Here is a 21,861-nt window from a genome sequence, read left to right as displayed (position 1 = left end):
TCCCTTTTGAATAATCGCCATGAATATAACATGTGACCTGTATGATATGGATCACGCTAGTCATGCATCTGCAAGGTTGTCGTTCAAACGCCGACTTTTGTAGAATCTCATTGTTATCACTATTGTATGCGACAATGTCATCTTCATCTTCATCTGAAACTATATGTTGTATACTTTAACCCATACCATGATAAATGAATCCCTCGACCTTTCGGATTCAACGGGTGATGTTGAGGAAATCTACCTAATAATTCCGACCACAACTTTTTAAATCTCTCGCCAAAAGCTCGACAAACAAAACTAGACCTATGGTTCAGACTTACCGTTGGCAATTAACGAATCAAATTTAATTGGTTCGATTATGTGGTGTTGAATACTTATGCATAGAACCACACCTCCCTCGGCTCCTAATGAGCCTTTGAAAGAAACAATTGTGTCAATAATGCCAGTGAATGGTTACACATCACCTGCACTCCCTCCAATCGACACCTCAAATTCCCCATTCTCTGCAGACTTATATCACCATACGCCCGTCAGGGGTTCCAAGCCTTCTTATAAGCCACTGGATATTGATAGAGAGGAGATTCGCCTGCTTATTCTTCCATGTGCCGGCTCCAGTGGCCAGAACTACGAATTCATTCATGTTTCTCTACTCACCAATGTTAAATATGAGGCATTGTCTTATGCATGGGGTGATCTGCCTGCAAACAAAACAATCAAGATTGATAAGACAGACTACTACGTGCGAGACAATTTATTTGCAGCACTAGAAGCTCTTCGTTTGCGGAGTCGGCGGCGTTATCTATGGGTGGATGCTGTATGCATCAATCAAGAGGACTTCGATGAGCGAAATGCGCAAGTTGCACTTATGAGTCAAATATATGCCCAAGCAGATGAAGTTGTTGTGTGGTTGGGGAAAGCTGGAAGAGATTACTGGGGCGCAATGACTTTGCTAGACAGTCTAGGCAATCCCGCAACGTCTGCGAAAGAGCTATCGAGATCCATAACAGAACATGCAGCTGTTTCTCATGTAAAGTTTTGGAATGAATTGTCTATGCTGTGCCACAGGCCATATTGGCAAAGACTTTGGATTATACAAGAGTTAGTCCTCGCTTCAAAAATCAAAGCTCACTGCTCATCACTAATCTTTGATTGGGAGCGCCTAGATTGGGTATTTCGACGAATGAATACTATTCAAGAAACATCCACAAACTTATATGTTGGTACATCGTTAGCTGGAGGCGGCGATAAAGGATACTTTAGCTTGCTTCAGACACTGGAAGCTATACGAAATAGTGTACCCTCTCGATTATCCAAGAGGAGACAAGAGATCAAGGAACGAATCCCACTGCTAGATCTTTTTCTGACCCACAGTGAAGCATTATGCTCCGATCAAAGGGATAGGTTTTTTGGCTTGTATAGCCTTGCGAAGGATTGCTGCACCAAGGCCACGCCTGCAGATTATAGACAAACTTTTTTCGAAACTATATCTATGGTTACTCTGCATCATTTCCGTCGCCACACCGATAAACTTGACGTTCTTCAGAAATATGAACACTTCCGACAGACTCTTGCGAGAACGATGCCCGATTCAATTCATATCGTGCAAGATTTCCTTGATCATAACCCAGATGCTTTGGAAGGTCAAGAGATCATGAAAGCAGTTGGAAACGTTCGAGGATCCATTGTGTATATTAGCCCACCGCTAAGAGATTTAAGCTTAACAGACTATCTTCGAGGTTTAGACTTTCTGGACCTAAATGCAACTCCACTCATCGAGGATCAATTGCGGTACTTTTTTCATCAACGCGGCGGTAAAGGATACTTTCACGATGACCGACTTCATAATATCGATGATATTTGCAATTATGGGAGTCGCGAGAAATGCTCATTCTCAGCTTTTTTTTTGAACGCTGCCCCAAAAGTTGAAGATATCGAACGCCGGACTTCTGATGTATTAAGCCCGCGTCAAAAGTCGCTGCCACCTGGAAAGAGAGATCGCATAGTGAATCAACTAATGTTCTCGTTTAATCAAACCCTCCACGAAGCAAAATGGAAGGCAGAGCAATCTAGCAATACTACACAAGTCAGGTTGTTCTTGGAAGAGAATGGGATGATAGGATACGTATCAAATAATGCACAAGTTGGCGATCTTATTGTTCAGTTCCGCGCTACAAGCACTGCTGTAGTCATGAGAAAGGATGGAGATCAAGGTAACATTGTCGGAAGAGTATGCGATTTCCTCGATCGCCGTTCAAAACATGGAAAGTCACGTCCTTTTGTATGCCAAGATCAAGATATCGACGAGAATGGATTTGATGTGCCACCTCAATTAATATGTTTACGCATGAAACTTTCAGCCTTGCGAATGTTGGCCAATGGAAATCCAATGTATAATTGAACAACCACCCTCGATATTTGGGACATGCATTCTTGAGCCATGACTCGAAGTTTGGATCGGGTTAGAGTGAACAAATTTATCTCTCCAAATTTTACACTCAATTTGGGAATCTCAAAATTGTTCCTCCATGTGGCTCGAGGGACCAAGCAACGCTTCAAATAATTCACAGAATAGACGGGCAGGCATTTTGAGTGTCTTCTTTTCTGGGATCTACGGATGGCACCCCGTGGGTCCTGTTAGATAACGAAATATACGAAGCAGAATTTCAAAGAAAGTTAACGAGAGAAAACCCATCGCGGGATTTTACTACATCCTACTACATCTTGAAATTACGCTAAAAATCCTCGACTTCAACCTTTATGGGAACCTTCGAAGCTCAGAAGAGTTGATATCATGAACCTCTTCGGTACTCTGCGGGCTCCTTAAGCTTTTTTCGTTAATATTCGATTGAGCTCGTGTTCCATCTCCAGACTGAACTCGCGTCACTCATGATCGATAGTACCTTTGGTCCAAAATAGACACTCATCTGGTCGCCAGTGCCGCCTTCGCATTTTCGGGGTTCCCGCGTCTTATTGCGTATTACTCATCAATGAGGCGAGGTATCTTGTCATATAAGGCATTCAAATGGAATTTCGTTCAATTTAGCTTCAAGTAGTTACTCTGTAAAGCTTCCCACAGACTGTTTTTCTTTTCAATATCTTGATTCTTGATAAAACATGAGCAAAGAGGAAGAAGTTTTTAAGACAATGTGGATAGCGGACAGCAATTCTTTGACAACAAGAGCGATGTATGTCTTTGAATTTCCTCAACTTTAACAACAAGCCTTAAATTGACTTGTTCTGCTAAGAAATGTTTGTCATTGGATTTTATCGCCCTCAATTTTTAGCGGATTAGACAATTTTGAATCTTCCGATGCGTCTGCGTACTTGCACAACGCGCAGAACAAGATTAGTGAGATGGAAGACCAGTTGTATGCAGCTACTATCGTTATCACTGGATGAAAGTCAAAATGTATTCCGGAAGTAAAATTCCGAAACTTCAGGAAGTCACCACGTGAAGTCCACGATATGACTAGGGAATATACTTTACCGAGCCCGCGCCTACGCCTGGTAACTCACGCAAGTATATCTATCCACCATTCTTTTCTCTGGAAAAACGACCAATAAAAAGGCTAGACAGGATAGGAGCTTGGATTTTGTCCCGGGCGATAGTACGAGTAGCATATGATGTATAGTCCCTACATTGAGGATGTAGGCTCGTGCATGATCTTTTTGGTCAAGAGCTATTGGTTGGATAATAAGGTACAATACGATACCAGGTAATAATATGGATCTTAATGATATATTCACAAACTTTAATACTATGCATGCCTTCTTTAAATTTGTGATGGGGTTCGAAACTACACTCAGTTGATGTGGTATGCTTATTGTCTAATGAGCTTTCTAGAAAGGGGCAGATACTGCAGCCAAGGGCCCAAGGCTGAGCTCCACTATGAACTCAATACCAACCTCGGCATTAATTGTTACCAAGTAGGAATCCAGTCAGATGGTAATTGATGATCAATGGAAAAATCAATCATTCTGGAAATAGATTGTGAATCCACTTCTTGTTATTGCAATGAGAAATTGAAGCTCGAAGAAAGTTTCAGGGGTTATGTCGGTAAATGTGAGTGAGACATGTGAGTGGCCGTTAGAACGCTTCGGCCCGCTTTTGCCCATGAACCTCGGCCAAAAGCGAGTTTCTTATCAAAGAGGTATTTGGTCAGTGATTAATAAAACATGAAAAGTATGAAGTTGTTTTCGAAAAGGAATTATATTTCACTGCTCATATATACTTAAACCTGAGTATCTACAATACGAAACCCCGCCTCGTTCATCAAAATAGACCTCTCTCTCTCTCTCTCTCGAAAATTCGTTCTAATTTCAAACACTTACGATAACAAGATGACTGATCGCCCAACGCTTGTTCCACCTCCTCCGATCAATCCCTCGAAATCTGCCATCGAGAATGTGTTGGAGCTTCGAGAGCTGAGTCAAATTGCGCCAGTAAGAACCCGATGCCCTACAATGCTGTGTATACTTGCTCAATGGATATTTGTATCTAACCTCTCTCTACCCAGGATATCTTCACGAATACTCACCCTTTATGGCATCCCCCTGGCGCACGAGGCATTTATGGAGGGGCAATTATCGCACAATGCCTTGCAGCCGCACAATGCACAGTTCCGCATAACTTCACGGTACACAGCATGCACTGCTATTTTGTCTTAGCTGGAAACTCCGATTTGCCAGTCATGTATTACGTCGAACATGTTCGTGAAGGTCGCTCGTTCGCTACTCGTACAGTGCAAGCACGTCAAAAGGGAAAATGTATTTTCACAACGACTATGTCATTTGTGAGGGAGAACAGTGGAGGGAAGCAAAAAGTAGAACATGCGGTGCCAATCCCCAAGAACATCAGACAACCGAATGAGGATGAAGAGTTGTTACAGATGGAAATGAGGACTGATAGTCCATTTGTTAGTCAAAGACTCGAGATTTTGAATGGGGAGACTGGGCAACCGCATGAACAGAGAACCCGGCAGTGGATCAAAGCAAGGGGAAGAATTAGTGATGAAGGTGGACATCAGGCGCATTTGAATGCATTGGCTTATATGAGTGATAGCTACTTCATTGGAACTGTTGGGAGAATACATAAACTATGGAGATATGGCAGCGAAGAAAATAAAAAGAAGGGAGACACCGCAGGAGAAAACGACAACGAAAAGTATATGAAGAAATTGAAAGAAGCAGAAGGCTTCGGCGACGATTTGAATAATGAAAAGAGGAGACCAGAGGTTGGTATGATGGTTAGTTTAGACCATACTATATATTTCCATGAGCCAAGGAGGTTTAGAGCAGATGAGTGGATGTTTACAGAGATGTCGAGTCCATGGTCTGGAGATGGGAGAGGAGTGGTCACCCAACATATGTTTACTAAGGACGGAACGTTGATTGCTACTTGTTTTCAAGAGGTAGGGGCTTTCCTTTGAGAATCATATTGAGTATATTGCTAACAGGTATTGTAGGGTGTTGTGAGACTTAACCAAGACGGAACAGAGAAAGCTAAAATCTAAGGGAATGTAGTGCAATGAAATGATTCTGCGAGGTCGACTGTAGGGTGTAATATATCGAATAAGGGGGAAGAGAGCGAGGGACGAGCATTGAGCATATGCAGAGTTATGTTTTGATAGACTTTTAGATTTCCTTTTCGATACCATTTCGTACATTCTGGTTCTTGGGGCAGCCCGAGGGCAAAGCAATAGACTTTCCAAAGAGACGGCGCATTAGATATTCTGGACGTTGTTTTTGATATGCCACCCCTTGTATCTTCATATGGAAACATATGGGTATAATAAAGTCTTGTCAAACTGCACAAATGCGCACGGCTAACAGAGAATCTCTGCAGACTTCATCGTCTGCATCGTCTGCACTGACAGTGCACTGACATGTGACTGTGGAGCATGTAGCTGAGCTGTTCTTTGACAACATGTTTCACGCAATCTATGGGACTTGTTAGCAAGTTTGGGAAAAGAACACGACAGATACTCTTATATTCTCACCAATGTACCTTCAGAGAACCCTTTTCTTTCACAGTCTCTCATTGCTCATTTATATTATATCGTAGCCTTGCTTATTTGGCTCTGCAGCCTCGTTTACGTCATCCCGGAGAGTTCGTATTCCGCTCACCGAAATCTTGTTTGCACCAGAGTATGTACGGTATAGCCTTATTTGGTGCCTAGCGATTTATTTCGACTCCCAACTCAGACAACCTGGAAGTCTCGGTCAGCAGGGTCCAAACAATTTCAATATTAATTTACTTCAGCTGACGACGTGTTCGTGATAAGAGTTAGTCAGACACATTTGAGACTTGTTTTCAAAACAAATCTCACCTAGAGAAACCACTCGATTTGCCATTTCGCAAAACGTTGCGATTGTGCGAAAGTAAACAACCCCCCGAGATTCTAATTTGAATTCTTGCGCCGCGTATTCAATGCATGCCATACGGCAGAAATGCCGTCCCAAGCATCAGGTTCTCATACTGAAATGCTACCCCAAGACAACAAAGGGGGCAGTCGATGTCAAGGCGAATTCAAGTGAATTGAGTTATCTCTTGTTCTATGCCACGACACGAAGGAGTAAGGTGCAGAAGGTGGGGGAGTTCTTGGAGAAGAAGACTGCAAGTGATGTTTGGAGAGCTAGAATAGGGTTTGTTGATCATCCGAAGTTCAGCTATGATATATGCTGATTGGAGAAATAGAAACGTGCAAGTTACCCTCCAAATTCTCGCGGCTTTAATCGAAAAAGCACCCCGAGACTTACCTCTATATGCGCCTTACGTTCTTAAGATTTTCAATATCATACTTCGTGCGCAAGATGTTACCATGGTGGAATCCTCAATACCCACTTTTCAGGTCTTCTGCGAGAATCATGACATGGCAAGTCTTTCCGCGGATCAAGAATATCTCCACCAATACGAGGAAATCGTGCGAATCTACGCGTCATTTGCTTCGACAAGAACACAGACAAGCAGTAGCCCTCAGAGCGCGCCGGTCGCTATTAGATGGAGGGGTCTTGGCTTACAAGCGGTCAAGAGTGTGGCATCTTCCCAAGCTTTGTCTACAGTGGCGGGAAGGCAATTGGATGTCATTGTGCCGATACTGTTAGAGAACATTTGGACGGATAGTGAGGACTTCATTGATATACTACAACAACGAGCTGAGACAGAAGAGCACACTGGAACGGAAAAATCATTGTTAAAGAGAAGGGCAAGCAATGCGACAGCTGGAACGGCTGATACGGAAGGAGATAATGCTACCGCTTTACCTGGAACAACTGCAGACGCAGACAAATTGGCAGAAGAGAACATTGGTGTTTTAGCTACACAATGTTTAAAACAAATCTTTGTCGTCAACAACCGAGCTCAGGTACATGGAGCTACGACAGCGGTATTGAAGTTTATTGCAGATCGAGTTTCCCAGCAAGAATCTGTTATTGAGAATGGTCCAAACGAGAATTGCAAAGGATGGGCACCACGCATTTTCGAAATGATTGCCAGATGGACTCCAGTTCAAGACCGATATGTCATTCTGGTGACGGCCATGGATAGTTTGGTGCGGACTGACCAAGTCGAGTCCACTCTTATGCAACAACTCGTTCTTGCAACAATGGTAGACTCTTTACTCAAATCTGATATCAACTTGATAGGATTAAGCGTAATGGATGTTTTAATCGGTTTGATACAGCACATATTGATAGTTTTACAACTTGGAAATGTCGGTGGACCTCATCTTCAGCCAGATAATGGAGCCGATGAAAAGGTCGATGCTGGTGCTTTGCATGCGTCAATTGCATCTGAGCCGGCTATGGTTCCAACAGGCACTAGGAAGGATCTTCTAGCCCGATTGCAGAATTGTCTGGGAGATTTGGCCACACACGTTTACTATGCAGATCAAATATCTGACATGGTATCAGCGATCCTAGCACGTTTGAAACCTTCGACACTATCACCTATTCCTAGCACCGCTGCAGCAATTGAAGATCCAAAATCTGCCACAGAGGCTCTGTTGTCTGGCACTAATATGACCGAAGATCCAAATACTGATGGATTCTTTTCGTTTGATACAGCTAAGATCACAGCTCTGGAATCAATAAAGTTAATCCTGCTTGTTGCAAGTCACAAGACTATGACTGCGGGAAATCTGGGAAGAAACAGAGTTCCAATCAAGACTTGGGAGGGTACACAATGGTTACTGCGTGACACGGATGGGCGTGTAAGACGAGCGTACGCTGATGCATTATTGACGTGGCTTGATCGGGAAGTTACAAAGGCTGATCAGCAAATCTTCGACGACAAGCCGAAGGGATTAGCGAAGAGTGCAAGGGATGAATCATCCACCAATCTCACAAAGAGAGCAGTATCGAACGCTTCAAAGGCAGAGAAGCCCTCTAGATCGTCATCCCGGACAACTTTTTCACAGCTGCTACATCTTGCCATCTATGAAAATGCCTTGCAATTTGTAGACTACGAGAACGATATTCTTGTATTACATCTTCTTCTCACAAGTCTTGTCAAGCATTTGGGAGTAAATGCGATCAGAAGCGGGTTGCCCATGATGTTTCGATTACAAGAAGATATAAAATCGTTCGAACTACCAGTCCAAAAAGTCCGAATCGGAAGTCTATGTCATGGATATTTCTGGACGTTGTGTGAGAAATTCGAAATTGAAATGTCACCCGTTGGCAAGACAGTCCAAGACGAAATCCGCCAACGTCAAAAGGCCATGTTTTGGGCCGATAGCATTCGATTTCCTCCCCTTAAACTCCATAATATTGGCCCACAAGGGAAAGTAGCATCTCAGCAAGAACAAACGCCCAGTTATGCCGGCGCCGACTCTCTATCAACCTTTGATGACCGGTTCCAATTGGTCAAACTTATCTCTTTATCTTATGCGGCATCTCTAAATTCTCCTCCAAGCAGCCCCCCAACATCTCCTGGCAGAAGCTACACCCATCCAATACTTAGTGTGGATGTGCCTTCATCACCACGAGATACTACCATGCCGGAAAGAATCAAGGAAGAAATGATGTCTGAATGGAATAAGGAGTCCGTGATTGCCGTTGCGCAGGAAGCTAGCAAGGCCGCCTCAATCAGTGGATCGCGCGCAGGTACAATGATCAATGGCCGTCGTAGTTTCCTTACTATCAATGGACTCGGTAATGGTAGTAACAGTGGAACAGCCTCTCCTACTGGTGCGCATAATCTGAAAAGTGGTGCAAATTCAACATATGGAACCGCCAGCGGGATTGGCGCCATGCACAAGCTAAGAAAAGGTAGTGGACATTCAAATGCGCCTGCTAGTGAATCAAGCCGCGGGTCAGTAACTAGGGTTGATCAGTTGAAACGAGTACTTTCGGGTCAGACAGCAGCTTTACCAGCTACAAGGGCTGGTGCGCCACAGAGTGATGCAAGTAGTGAAAGCATGGTTAGTTATGACTTCTCAGCTTCAGAGATATCTATCAACACGTACAACCAGCAAATTAGTTCGGGCGTAGAAAGATCTGCATCTATGCGTTCGGCCGGACGATCGAGATCGAAATCACGAGATAGAGCAGATGTAGCACACGATGACACCACAGTTCCCCCTGTTCCACCACTTCCATCCTCGCTTGTGGGTGAAAATATATCCATTCATGATCAAGCGCAAAACCATTCACCTGAAGGATTCCGAACCGGCCGAAGCACAAAAAGAAGCACAAAGAGTAGAGCCGGTGGATACTCAAGTATGCCATGGGGTGAAGAAAATGGAAAGGTGGTAGATCTCCAAGATCTACTGAGTGGTATTGAGATTGGTGGGGATGAAAAAGGGAATGTTGGTATGCCTCCTTATTGAGGTATTAATTTTCAAGGTTTCTGGAGAGACAGCGCGTTTGTTATATTGAGACAAGATGATAGAGTTGCATATAATTCATAGTACAGATTTGTATTACTATAACTTATTTTGCAAGCATGGAGTTTTGGTTGACAACACTTACGGAATATCTACTGCTGGGTTGACCCGTAGCGATTTATTTTGGGAAAAAGAGGCAAATACGTTCTCGCAGCACATAATAATTAAATAAAGATGGATTTTCGTTGTCGTTATCATAGTCACATCCTATATGCTATATGCATGTCTTAATTGGTGCGGACTAGTATTTGATAGTGATTTTGTGGATTTTGAACTACTGAGCAGGAATGCATTTAAACTTTCACGTTTTTCATATCCATTTATGATTCACTGGTACAAAGTAGTGCGCACGAGTATTTTAGTCTAGTAACTTATTTTATTTTTCGTTTAATAATTTTCTTAGTTCTAAAACATAGCTTTATATCATATGTGGAAAAGTGCACTGGTGGATACTTGGTCTGAAGAATAATTCTCAATTATCAAAATCAGAACAAATATGTTGTTCGATTGTTTGATACTAGAATTATTTCTTTCATTGTTCAGTTTGTAGTGATTTCTTGTGTTGGATTTTGGAGTTCTTGGAGTCCTGTTTTAAGAGATGTTGTCAAGTGACGATGATTTTCCAATGTGCGCGAAACAGTCCGAGAAAGTCCTCAGATCTGTACAACTATTTTTGTACTCAACTTCACCTATGAAGCACATCTTCAGTCGATATTTTGACTTGTTGATCTTTCTCGCAGTTGTCTGCGCGTATAATTCGGTAAAATTCATACTAACCGCTTCCACAGTTGTGTAGGAATCAGTGAATGAACGCTGGGTTGAACGTCGGCGCCTCTGTGTTTTTACGTTACTCAAACAATTCGACCTTTCAAACTTATTACTGTTCTCCCTAGTGCTCACTGGTGCAATTCTTGCACGCTGTGTGGTCATAAGACCAGATGCATGATTTTTTTAAGCCTCCCGGCAACAGTTCCTGTCGTAAAAACTCACGAATAAATCATATGAAAGTCCTTCATACCCAGAGATTCGGTCAATTCCTTCCAGTCCTATCGCCTTTATATTGAATGTTTGCAGCTTTGATACGTTCCTACTGCAATGACGCAAGTCCTTTCTTGTCAAATGGGATCTAGACCATGTATGATGTTACTGGTATTAGACACGGAAAGGACTTTGTAAGAAGTAACTTGCATTTTGTTTTAGCGAATTTATTTTAGGGCATTACTGGTTAAAGACTGACTATTGGGCAAGCTTGGAATCAAACGCGTGGTGGAAGACATTGTTGTGCCCCCCCTAAAATAAGCGAGCCAACGAGTTGGTGCTCAAAACATCGTACAGGACTCATCACGTACGATTCTAAGGCGAGATTCTTGGATTTTGCTTTTGCCTGGAATCTATCGGATGGATAAGCAAAGGTACAGTGCGCTCCGAAAGGAAGAGTTGGGAAGTTGTAAAGTGTGCGGCAGAGAAAAAATATATAAACGAGGGTTATAGAAGTAATGTGTTGTTAATTGACAAACAGCCACTTCTTTTTAAATCAACTCGAGAATCCCAAGATAACTCATCCATCTCAAACAGTTGAAGATCCGTTCTTATCAAAATGTCGAGTAATAATCCTACATATCAGTGAGTATAAGATCTTCTTAGATAAATTGCTCAGAACTCACGAACTGCTCTAGGAATCAAAACTCCAGCGGATCTGACCAAAATCCTCAATACACTCAATATCAGCAACCGCAAGGTTACCAGCGACACTCTGAAGGATACCAACAATCCACCTACCAAGAACAGTCATACCAGCAAGATCCATATGCCCAATCTTATTCCACACAACCTCAAACCCAACAACTCGTCCACCAAAATCCGTCTTACCAAACTGGTCAGTACCAGCAAACTACCCACCAGAGTACTCCAAACACATGGACTCCACAATACAATCAGCAACAAGACTTCCAGACACAATATCAAACCATGCAGCCTGCACCGCTTACACAACATTCGCTTCAAAGTCTGCCGGCCCCTGGTAGAGACAATATGAATGTGTATTTGGGAAATGATCAGAACTTCGAGAGAGTGCCGCAAGGATTGGATACGAGACGTGAAGCCGGACTCCAAGAATGGGAAAGAGGTTGGAACGCTGCAGGGCGAAGATGAATAAGGCTAGCGCTGGGTGTTTCTCGTTTTTTTATTTTTTATTTTTTATTTTGGATTGTCTTTGGGTGAGCGGGAATGGTGGAAATAATTTGTGATGACGGAATTACAATGATGATTGATGGGTTGAATAACGAGGGTTTAATTTAATGTCGAATCTCGCGCAGAGAAAGAAGTGTGTTGAAAGATTATTGTGTGCATGTGCGGCTTTGGGGAAGCGTGGACAATATAGTTTAATTCATTTGTGTTCGATGAATCGCTGCCCCCAATACCTATATCCATTGTGGCTATACAAGCCCCCACGTCTTGATAATTGAGATTGAACATGCTGCATGAGCACACGGTGGTATGAGCTGTCATTTGGGGGCTTCAGTTACAGATCATGCTATGACAGCGCAGAAGACAGCTAATCGATCAGTTCTCTTTGTATCTCAGATCGGCTGGCACTTTCCGAGAGGAATACCTTTTGGTAGTGTTCTCTTGGGAGGTCCTTCAGCAGGGCAGAAAGATTGCAGAAAGGAATGTGCAGGACTTGAAGACACAGGACTTTCTAAGCTTGGATCAAGCTTCTGATTTTTTGTTAGTGTCGTCGAGTCCTTCCATGGCATTTGGAAGTACGTGCTCTGGATCCAACCACACATATATGGTTTCAACTCAGGACTTTTTACGAACTCTATTTTTAGCTATGTTTACTTCACGACTCTGCACATAGCTTATAGTGGGCAAGTCAGAGTCATCAAAGAGTATCCTATGAGCATTAAGTCAGTCCCGTTATCGTATTGTTGAAACTCTAGAAATCGTGTCTAGAAAATGCACTCGGATAGTTGTTGAATCCTACGTTATGCGTCTTGAAGTATGGCGTCGGGCACTCAATAACATTGGAATCCAATTATACGTCCTCCTATCGCTTTCTTTGTGAGAATCAAGAACATACGGAAATCAACATAGCGGCTACTTTGTGCTGAATCCTAACGCGTCTATTTATTTACTTCGTAACCTAAGATTTAGTGTTTGTAAACTATGTGAGACTCAACTCATCTATTCCTGAGGAAGCTTAGCACAATTCATCATAGGTCTTGCATTGAATGTATTCATGGTATCTGGCACGCGAAAGTCAATGATGGAGAGATGTGAGCTTAAACTTTGAATCATGTGTTGTTTTTTATTTGACTGTAATGCTAGCTGATAAGGTTAAGTTATTAAAAAAGAATTTCATTGATCCATTGGACCCGCCCAATAAACGATAAACCAGCTTGATGATAAAATAGAAGGGACAAAGATCCTCAATGCTCATTAGCACAAGAATTCGAGATAAAAGAGCAACTCGACCGTATCTCAGATCCGGATGAAAGATAAATACTCATTAAACCACGCGGGCCCTTCTTTGAAGATTGCCGCCCATTGAAGAAACCGGCTCTTTTGCTCCTCCATGCCAACAAGTACCTTGGTGACCATTCCGAAAAAACCCCCCACGTGTAAGTTCCTGTCAAAGGAAATTGAAAAAGAAAACGCCTCGTCAAGAGATATCCTCAAAATTCAGTGTTGTTCAAAGGTCCAGGAACTGATTGTGATCGATTTTGCTTAGGCCTATTTGTAAATCCGCCGATTTTCTGTGGTGCTTTTGCAATTCTGCTACTGTCTGATGGCTTCTTGGTATTTTCCATCATTGAATTTCTTCGATTCCTCTTTTGTCTGAGAATGACAGCACCATGAATGTTTTCTAGATGTGCATCGCGGTTTCCTACTCTTGTAAATGTTGTTTTGCAGTCCATTATTTTGCAAACGATCCGATTCTTAAGGTTCATCTTGTGCTTTTCTTTCTTATGTCGTCTTAAGTTGCCTACTTTCCATTGGTCTTTTCCGCCCGGTTCATAGTCACAGTCTGGGTAAGAGCACTTGATGACCTTTTTGTCAGATTTCGGAGATGAAGTATCGTAAGTGAATATCTTTGCATCGTCTTCTTCTTCCTCTTCCTCTTCCTTTTCTTTTGGCAATTGGACCTCGGGTATGGTTGCGAAATTCTGATAAAATCCTCTACAAAGGCTAGTAAGCATGAAGTCTTTTGCAAGAAAGGATATGGAACCTACTGTAAGTCTTCCGCAGACCACGGAAATGTACGCTCATTTTCGTAAGTTTCAAAGGGGCTCGGAGCATATTGATTCTCAGCGCCCATGGCTAGCGTCAGAGTAGCAGCGCCGGTCATCGCATGCTTGTCCGCTCTGGGTATGATATTTCCCCAGAGCTCAGCTTCGTATTGGATTGGGAATCTTAGGTACTGGGAAGCATCGGCGGCGGAAAAGTGGCTTGGAAATGTTCGATCAATGTCTGCGACACTTTGTGCAATATATGCGGCTGTAGAATTATCAACAACTTCCATCCCCCTGAGCTCGAAAGGATTTCCTTTGAAATCAGAAAATCGTGAAGCTTGTATGTGCTGATCTCTGTAACCATTAAGCTCAGACTGAGAACTCACAAGGCCAGGCCAGTTTAAACTATTTGATTGGTTTGATTGCAGACCGCAACTTTGGTTCAAGCACCCTTCGTGGCCAAATTCTGATAGCTGCGCAGCTTTTCTGAAAGTTGTATTCTCAAACATTAAGTGCTCGTCTCCTGGAAATACACTTCTCGGGCTGGTTGCAGATGTACAGTTGGATTTGGGGGCTCTGGAGGCATAACCCGAATCGCTTGGAAATGTTTCGCCGCTAGCATCCGTACTGGCAGTATCTGGCGATGAAAGCCGAGGTGAATCTTCGAATAGGCGCCCTTGATATTGATTGTCATTAAAATTACCACTGAAACTATTCACGTTCGTTCGAATCGCATGGCACATTGATCTTCGAAATGTGTGAGAGAGAGGCATGGAAATCGAAGAGTCTGGTGATAGATACGATGCATTCACCTGGTTTGGTATCTCAGCATTTGTGTCGATGATTTCAACTTCTGAAGAGCTATCAAACCCAAGATTATCTGATAGGCAATGGCCAGCACTTGAAAAAGACTCTTTAGATTCAATGTGCCGTGGGGGTTTAGAACCATGTTGATCACCATCAACGCATGGAAGCTCTGCAATTAAAGCGGACGATATTGGCTCTCGATTGTTGATAAAGACATTGTCTGCGACAAGTGTTGACTGATCATAAAACAGATTATTTTCTGGAAGTTCCGACACCAAGATGCCCTCTGGAAGTTCGTAAAAGCTACTCTCTCCCGAGAGCTCTGTGGGGAAAATACCCTTTACGTTCTGTGGAAAATTCTCAAGACAGGAAATTATGTATCCACCCTCCGATGAGAATAACATTTCTGGTGATAGTGTTGATTCCTTTCCGCTGCCATTTTTAATGGAATCTCGATAACATGGTGGATCGGTCCGAGGGTACTCAATCATATTCGTCCTGTGGAGGCGCTTAAAGAGGTATGGCGGGCCGGTGGGTTTCATCTTTTTTTGACTATTGGTGGAAATTTGAAGGTAACTTGGTATCCTATAACTTCTTCCAAATATGGTGAATGTCCTTTTTCCAATTGCTGTCTTTTTTTGTTTGGAACTTCGGCAGCACACCAGCCTAAAATCAGACTTCTCAACCTTTTCTGTCTTGGTCCAATGAAGGCAAAGGCGATGGTGGAAGATGCGAAAGTGCATGAGCCTTTGAGTCTCGATCTTCGGAGTTTTGCTTGGTAGGGAAGACTTAATTGCTCATGAATGCTGAGCGAAATTACTCAGAATGTTTTCAATGGAGAAAGGGACTGAAACAAAGTTAGTCTAAACTTTCAAGGCTGCGTCATTCAAACGGACAGGATAAGATTATACCGAAGTTATGATTTATGAGTTAGGTGTTGATCGAAGACTTGGTATGATAATGGTGTCGATGTTCAAACCTCGGGAGGTGTTGGAGACCGTACTTTCGGTGGGTATCAGATGGGGGGGCACCAGTGTTCTCATTCAAGTGAAAGAACTGATGAGATATTTTGAGATGGACTGAGGCTTTGATAGTCTGGGATGAGAAAGGAAATCAATGTAATCTCATTTTGTGAGACTGGGTGTTCTTTTCTTCGGCAACTGTATGGTATTATACGCTCTAACCACTCCCAAGGCATAGCTTTATATATCAATAACTGCATATCTTCTATGTCAAGTACAACTGCTCGCTGCAGCATAAGGAATAAGCTGCAACATGTTTCCACGGACTGTTGTTCATGACCAGCTGCATAGTCCTTCGGATTGAACTCTAATTGTGCGGATTGGCGGCAGGTGCATTCGTTGAAGGGTATTCGATTGGCACGGAAAATCCAATAGATTGAGAAATTAAGGTCCTTAGAGAATTATCAATGCATGTTCTCATTGCAATGGGTGGTACGATTACCTTAGTAAAAGTTTGCCTCGTTCGCCTCAAGGCAAGTGAGTGGATGTGGGAAGTTGGAAGCATGGTCGACGAACGTGCAGAGCCAAGGACAGTGTGGATTCTTCTGCTGGAATGTACTCGGCGATGGAAAGTCTGAGTCCTTTCTACCAGAACTAGGTTTCGTGTAACCATCCAGAGAAGCCGATGATGTGAAGATTCCCGTAGACTTCAACCTTATTCCATATGCAAGGTTCTCTCTAGAAAGGAATGAGAAGGACTTTTTAGTCCGTATTGTGACGTGAAAGACATGTGGGCAAGGCTCTAGAAAAAAGACTGAACGTACGCGGAAATCTTGGGCGTGAAGAATAGCACAAAATTATAAAGTTATAAGAATCGTTCTTTTTTCAAGATCGGGAGCAGAGTCTAAATGATATACTTACTATCCATAAACAGGCCCCCACATTCTTCTCTAATCAATTGATCCTTCGGCCCCCGAGAAATGTCATATTCGTCAGAGATATGCTGCGGCTGAATCATTCTCAAGTGATCTGGCCCTGATTATGGGGGCTGTGAAAATAAATTGCAGGCCTTGAGATGCGGAAGATGTGGGAACTTTGGGATCGATCTCCTGTATCGATGTATCAATTCACCAATATGACACACACAAAGCTGGGTAGCATTCGCAAATCAATAGATTCCGTATTTGGAGAGCTGCATCGAAAAGGACTTGAATCTTTTCGCAGGACTTCTCCAGGACTTTTCGCAGGACTAAATGCATGCGATTTGCGACTATTGCGGCTTACGAAATACCACGAGCAAGTCACTACGACGTTCCCCTCCTTCAATCCAACCTCGCATTTTGCCGTCCACAACGTTTCATCTGATCTTAGAAAGCGCTTAAGCACAATATGTGTTCCTTGAGCTCCATTTCCTACAACTCAACTCAAGTTTATTTCTTTTCATGATAAGAATAATCAACAACTTAACTAGATTCATTTCGGAATGTCGTTATAATGCTTCATTTATCTTTAGCACGGGGCTGCCGAGTCATTGGCTCATGAAATCGAACTATTTGTAGCCGCACCAATTGCTGGAAAGCTAGAACTGCTGTGTAAACAGGAACAGAAAATTTCCATCATTGTACTTACTATAACCAATAATCATTTCCCCACGAACAATACGCCAACGACTATTCCGTACCTCCCAAGGTTGAGAGGCTAAAAATTCACGGGAAACATTCGGACGGTCGGGATGTGCCAAATACCCGGTATGGGGTGGCCATTGAACGAGCCATAGGTTACATAAACCCCAAGAACTACTAGCTTGGAATTACCCAGGTTACTGGATTCAATTTACATAGGAACGACATTCACTCTTCAAATATCATTTATCGGGATTTCTGCGTGTTAGGGATGCGGCTCTTTTTTTAAAAATAAAATAAAATAAAAAAAGCGTAGAATCATTCTAATGATAACTTAACTTAATCATAAGAGTTTTGAATCCTTTAGGTTTTAAATATTACCACAACGTTGTGACTAATCATCGTAAGCTGAGCTTTGGTCTGGTTTTATCATGATGTGAGCTAGATGAATGGAATTGATGTGATATAAATTTGAAGTGAAAAGCGATCTTGAAGCTATTCGATGTGAAAATCGTGAGTTTGTTCAATTTTAATTTACGCTTCCATGATTTCAATGATAGTACAGGAAAATTGTCCTGGCCCATCAAGTTTCCGACGTAGATCTAACAATCGAACCATTCTCAATTTCGGGACAAATTCAGGACGCGCATCTTTACAGTATTGATTCGGGCATCAATATAAATTGGGAGGAACGGGGCAAGAGAATCCGAGATGCTTTGGGTCTGTCTCGAAGGACTATCATGGTTCGCCATAACTATGCGAACCATAACAAGAACGCGTCATCGTGTGGCCCGACTCCTGTCTAAAGAAGTTTCAACATTGCAATTCTGTTTGTAAAAGATAAAATTCTTGAGAAACATGTAACAAAACGCTTATAAAACGATAAAACAATAATTAAATGATGCTTTGAAAACAGTAAGGGCTGGAAATTCTCAACGAACAATCAAATAGAAGCAACGCAGTCTAGAGAACCAAACTTCAAGTATTCGCTAACACCCTCCAAATATACACTTCCGAGAAAAGCTTATCTCCATCTATAGCATTGCAATCTCACTCCAAGATTTGGCCATTTTGTCCTCATCAACACTACAAACAAAAGTTAGATATTGACTTCAATATTTTGCTCCTCAACGTCGATGCTCAGCCTGTAGGACAGGACTTGTTCAATGATTAGCTACTGACGCTGTGAAGTCGGCCTGTTGAGTGTATTGATTAGCGCGTACTCATAGCAGAACAAAAGATCAAAGAATATTGTTACCGGAAGGGGCAGGGTCAAGGATGGGTACTATTAGGTATGACTCCAAGTTATATTCCACACATCCATGATTTGCGATACGATGGCCATGCGGCTGATTAGAAGAACCCGCCGGTTCAACTCCTGAAGGCCTACTGGTATCGGCGTGGGAATATGGTTGTTCATGCTCGGTTGAGTTGCCGTTGGAAAGTGCAGGCCAACCACGGTTCCAGTAACCATCAAGTACATATGGCTTCGGCTCAAGATTTAGTCGCTGCATCAACCTCTGATAAGATCCTGTATCCAAACGTGAATCATATGCTCGTGCCTCAGGACCCGCGGTCATAGTTTCGAGGCTCCCGGGACAGGCGAAGAAAACATGAGGGATCCGAAAATTACCTGGACCGAGCTGGAGGAATTCAATATCCCGAAACCAGTAGCGTGAGCGGAGACTTCGGGGAAAAGTCAGTCGCCCATTATTCCCGGTGCGCTCATAATGTCCGTAGGGTGAAAAAATCGATGGTCCAGAGGTAACAGGTCTCTCTGGTGTACCATGAGTCATCTAATCAGTAACCTGTTAGCCTTTGCTAACCATCAACTAGTCCTGCAAAGATTTTTACTTGAACAAATGATAGCTTAGGTATGTCTAACGTATTCCCATCCAGTTTATAATGCTTTCCAATGATCACTACAGGGTGACCGTGCCCCTCCTGCTTCAAAACACAAGCTCCGTGATTTTGACAAGGATGGCCATTGACATCAGACCATATACATTTTAAATCCCCTGTAAAGCTTGACTTGGGAAGGAATAGTATACAGCCAACTTCGATATCCTGTGCCCGCACATTTTGGCGAGTTTTAGTCATGCCAATGGAAATGCAGAAGAAAAATGATCAAGACGTTAAGGAAATAATATCAAATATATTTTTTAAGAAAATGGAATAAAAAAGAAAGATAATATTAAAGCGATGAAGATCTGCCAGAGATGCCCACTAATTGGAAATGAATATGAGGTTTCGAAGGGAAAAACTCAAGTTCTTATGGATAAACATGAGCTTCTTACAGAAATAAAAAGATGGAAATAGAACCAGATTTCTCCGCCCAACTCGAAGAAAACAAAAATTCTAAGACGGTGAACTGAGTTCCATCAAAGAAGAGTTTCAGAAAACCGTCGACATCAGATAGTCTTACAGACACTTCCGTGAGACATTTCGAGGTCTTTACCAACAAATATTGGTGGAGAGACAGTAACAAAGAAAAAGCCAATCAAAATTTTATTGAGCTCAGAAGCTGACGGATAATACAGCCTTTATAGTTGTCAATATCAATATTTAGTACCGATGTTCCAAACATCGGGCAAATCGTGGTTGAGGCTCTTCCATCAAATTCCGCTTGACCTCAAAACCTGACCTCAATGTCTATCCTATCATTCGATATCGCGTAAACACTGTTTTACTTCTCAAATTGAGTTCAGAGAGAAACATTTCATGTGAAGCAGATGGAACTGTAGGTTCAATTCAGTTTGGGTAGCAGAGAAGGGTTTGATTTTTTCCCTGCTGCGAGGTGTAAAGCCTGAGCTTTAATGACTTATCCACAAAAGGAAAAGGGCGTGCGGTAGAGCGGCCGCAAAGCGTTCCCGCAAAGTCCACTTCCGCTCATGCATAATAAAATGCTGCGTGCATTGGTTCGCATGCACAACGAGTATAACTACAGTTATACTCCGTGGTTATACTCGTGTACTACTGGGTCGCATACCCACGAATAGTTCCAATCCGATATAAGGGGCCTTGCAAGCTATCTTCCGAATAGAAGTTTATGCAAGTAATAGATTATAATTGATGATACTAGAGATCAACCCCAATGTTTAATAATACTATCAAAAGCCCAGGGGTAACCAATCTTACCCCTTTTCTTTATTTCGCCTATGCAAAATCACAACATCTCGGTTTACATCTATACCCTCCTTACACGAATCATTCAGAATACAGTTGTGAACTCTAGAATCGCCATCCATCAAGGGACAATTATTTTTGCTAATGAACTTCAATCTTTCCTCATTCTATACATTTTACTCAATGGAAGATCAAAAGATGCTAACGAGAGTGGCGGTTTCCGAGTAAATCTATCCACCGATTATAAACGGGTGCCACAACAAATAGAAATTTAATAAAATCCCATGAAACTATACATAAACGCGATCTTGCAGTCTATTCAGACACCTCATATCTTCACCAAATTGTGTAGAAGAAATCAATCAAAAGCATGCATGCATGGAGTAGGCATGTTTTTCTTTTTCTTTTTTTTTTCTTTTTTTCTTTTGGCTTGGCCCCAAAGCTAGAAATACGGTCTAGATTTGAAGATAACTAGAAGAACAAGTGCAGAATTCTTAAATATAGTAGTTTTGGGGGTATGTTTACGAATAAGAATATACCGTAGTTGAATGGGTACAACATTGAAAGTTCTTGCAGTCAAAGTTATTTCAATGCTAAAATTTGCCTATCGTCATTAATCACCTTTCTTCCTGTATACCTTCTTATGTTTTCTTGGCTGGTCAACTATAGCCTCACGACATGATGTTGATCCTAGCCCACAGAACGAGAACTTGTGAATACTGTCATTATAGGGGTACTTCTCATGTAATCTCACATTTCAGCGGTCTTCATCAACATCCCACGTGATTCATCTCGCCTTGCAAACGTACCTGAATGTAAGAACTAACTTGGTCTCAACATTCATCTTCTCACACTACCACCTATCTTTCTCCGTTCTATAAATGCACTGGTGTCTGTGAATAAAATCATACTATCCCTCTGAGAACACTTTTCACTTAGTAGAAGATCATTGAGTTGCTCATAACTCATGGAGAACCACGTACCTCGTTTGAGGCTTCGTAGCTTCTTGCCGATAACTCCAGATTCCTGCATAAATACTAAAAAGCCTAAAATTGTCTCCTCAACACAGTCAAATCCTAGAAGCAACGACACAACAATAGCGATTTGTCGAGATGCCAAGAGGGCAAAATTTCAACAACTCAAGTACTTCCAAAAAAAAAAGCTACTGAAAATTTATCCACCGACAAATCCAAGAATCTTCAACTCTTCATTTAGTATT

At 42.2% G+C, this 21,861-nt stretch overlaps 7 protein-coding genes across 8 annotated transcripts; 4 read left to right on the top strand and 3 right to left on the bottom strand.

The window, feature by feature from the left end:
- Window positions 1-130: 130 nt before the first annotated feature.
- On the top strand, window positions 131-3,761 carry BCIN_09g01540 (hypothetical protein). Its single transcript, XM_024694934.1, has one exon. It carries the CDS (start codon window positions 380-382, stop codon window positions 2,399-2,401), a length of 2,022 nt encoding a protein of 673 aa, XP_024550727.1. The 5' UTR covers window positions 131-379; the 3' UTR covers window positions 2,402-3,761.
- Window positions 3,762-4,181: 420 nt separating this feature from the next.
- On the top strand, window positions 4,182-5,854 carry Bctes1. Its single transcript, XM_024694933.1, has 3 exons — window positions 4,182-4,446; window positions 4,521-5,414; window positions 5,469-5,854. Exons 1-3 carry the CDS (start codon window positions 4,345-4,347, stop codon window positions 5,514-5,516), a joined length of 1,044 nt encoding a protein of 347 aa, XP_024550726.1. The 5' UTR covers window positions 4,182-4,344; the 3' UTR covers window positions 5,517-5,854.
- Window positions 5,855-6,015: 161 nt separating this feature from the next.
- On the top strand, window positions 6,016-10,303 carry Bcefr3. Of its 2 annotated transcripts, XM_024694932.1 has the most exons (3): window positions 6,016-6,224; window positions 6,288-6,648; window positions 6,701-10,303. In XM_024694932.1, exons 2-3 carry the CDS (start codon window positions 6,434-6,436, stop codon window positions 9,831-9,833), a joined length of 3,348 nt encoding a protein of 1,115 aa, XP_024550725.1. In that variant the 5' UTR covers window positions 6,016-6,224; window positions 6,288-6,433; the 3' UTR covers window positions 9,834-10,303. The 2 variants fall into 2 exon arrangements, with proteins under 2 accessions (XP_024550725.1, XP_001547816.2); XM_001547766.2 differs by having other exon boundaries at window positions 6,016-6,648.
- Window positions 10,304-10,403: 100 nt separating this feature from the next.
- BCIN_09g01510 (hypothetical protein) lies at window positions 10,404-12,279 on the top strand. Its single transcript, XM_001547767.2, has 2 exons — window positions 10,404-11,513; window positions 11,567-12,279. The coding sequence occupies exons 1-2, from the start codon at window positions 11,488-11,490 to the stop codon at window positions 12,039-12,041; spliced, it is 501 nt and encodes a 166-aa protein (XP_001547817.1). The 5' UTR covers window positions 10,404-11,487; the 3' UTR covers window positions 12,042-12,279.
- Window positions 12,280-13,214: 935 nt separating this feature from the next.
- Window positions 13,215-15,462, bottom strand: BCIN_09g01500 (hypothetical protein). The gene is made up of 2 exons (XM_024694931.1): window positions 14,126-15,462; window positions 13,215-14,072 (listed from the first exon to the last, which is right to left on the bottom strand). The coding sequence occupies exons 1-2, from the start codon at window positions 15,421-15,423 to the stop codon at window positions 13,568-13,570; spliced, it is 1,803 nt and encodes a 600-aa protein (XP_024550724.1). The 5' UTR covers window positions 15,424-15,462; the 3' UTR covers window positions 13,215-13,567.
- A 270-nt stretch (window positions 15,463-15,732) lies between these two features.
- On the bottom strand, window positions 15,733-16,697 carry BCIN_09g01490 (hypothetical protein). The gene is made up of 3 exons (XM_024694930.1): window positions 16,397-16,697; window positions 15,844-16,346; window positions 15,733-15,779 (listed from the first exon to the last, which is right to left on the bottom strand). Exons 1-2 carry the CDS (start codon window positions 16,565-16,567, stop codon window positions 15,972-15,974), a joined length of 546 nt encoding a protein of 181 aa, XP_024550723.1. The 5' UTR covers window positions 16,568-16,697; the 3' UTR covers window positions 15,733-15,779; window positions 15,844-15,971.
- Window positions 16,698-17,951: 1,254 nt separating this feature from the next.
- Window positions 17,952-19,895, bottom strand: BCIN_09g01480 (hypothetical protein). The gene has a single exon (XM_024694929.1). The coding sequence runs from the start codon at window positions 19,310-19,312 to the stop codon at window positions 18,758-18,760; it is 555 nt and encodes a 184-aa protein (XP_024550722.1). The 5' UTR covers window positions 19,313-19,895; the 3' UTR covers window positions 17,952-18,757.
- Window positions 19,896-21,861: the final 1,966 nt, after the last annotated feature.

Source organism: Botrytis cinerea, chromosome 9 (genome assembly GCF_000143535.2).
Source record: "Botrytis cinerea B05.10 chromosome 9, complete sequence".
Taxonomy (NCBI): domain Eukaryota; kingdom Fungi; phylum Ascomycota; class Leotiomycetes; order Helotiales; family Sclerotiniaceae; genus Botrytis; species Botrytis cinerea.
The sequence above is the reverse complement of the archived record's forward strand: the minus strand, read 5'-3'. Positions and strand labels throughout refer to the sequence as shown.

Bases quoted from the DNA above. Each gene is read 5' to 3' on its own strand.
- BCIN_09g01540 (XM_024694934.1), top strand. From the start codon at position 380: ATGCATAGAACCACACCTCCCTCGGCTCCTAATGAGCCTTTGAAAGAA.
- Bctes1 (XM_024694933.1), top strand. From the start codon at position 4,345: ATGACTGATCGCCCAACGCTTGTTCCACCTCCTCCGATCAATCCCTCG. The intron at 4,447-4,520 runs GTAAGAACCCGA...CTCTCTACCCAG, and splicing joins AGCTGAGTCAAATTGCGCCA to GATATCTTCACGAATACTCA. The intron at 5,415-5,468 runs GTAGGGGCTTTC...CAGGTATTGTAG, and splicing joins TTGCTACTTGTTTTCAAGAG to GGTGTTGTGAGACTTAACCA.
- Bcefr3 (XM_024694932.1), top strand. From the start codon at position 6,434: ATGCATGCCATACGGCAGAAATGCCGTCCCAAGCATCAGGTTCTCATA. The intron at 6,649-6,700 runs GTTTGTTGATCA...TTGGAGAAATAG, and splicing joins GTTTGGAGAGCTAGAATAGG to AAACGTGCAAGTTACCCTCC.
- BCIN_09g01510 (XM_001547767.2), top strand. From the start codon at position 11,488: ATGTCGAGTAATAATCCTACATATCA. The intron at 11,514-11,566 runs GTGAGTATAAGA...GAACTGCTCTAG, and splicing joins AGTAATAATCCTACATATCA to GAATCAAAACTCCAGCGGAT.
- BCIN_09g01500 (XM_024694931.1), bottom strand. From the start codon at position 15,423: ATGATTGAGTACCCTCGGACCGATCCACCATGTTATCGAGATTCCATT. The intron at 14,073-14,125 runs GTAGGTTCCATA...TAGCCTTTGTAG, and splicing joins TGGTCTGCGGAAGACTTACA to AGGATTTTATCAGAATTTCG.
- BCIN_09g01490 (XM_024694930.1), bottom strand. From the start codon at position 16,567: ATGGTTACACGAAACCTAGTTCTGGTAGAAAGGACTCAGACTTTCCAT. The intron at 16,347-16,396 runs GTAATCGTACCA...TAATTCTCTAAG, and splicing joins CGAGGCAAACTTTTACTAAG to GACCTTAATTTCTCAATCTA.
- BCIN_09g01480 (XM_024694929.1), bottom strand. From the start codon at position 19,312: ATGACTCATGGTACACCAGAGAGACCTGTTACCTCTGGACCATCGATT.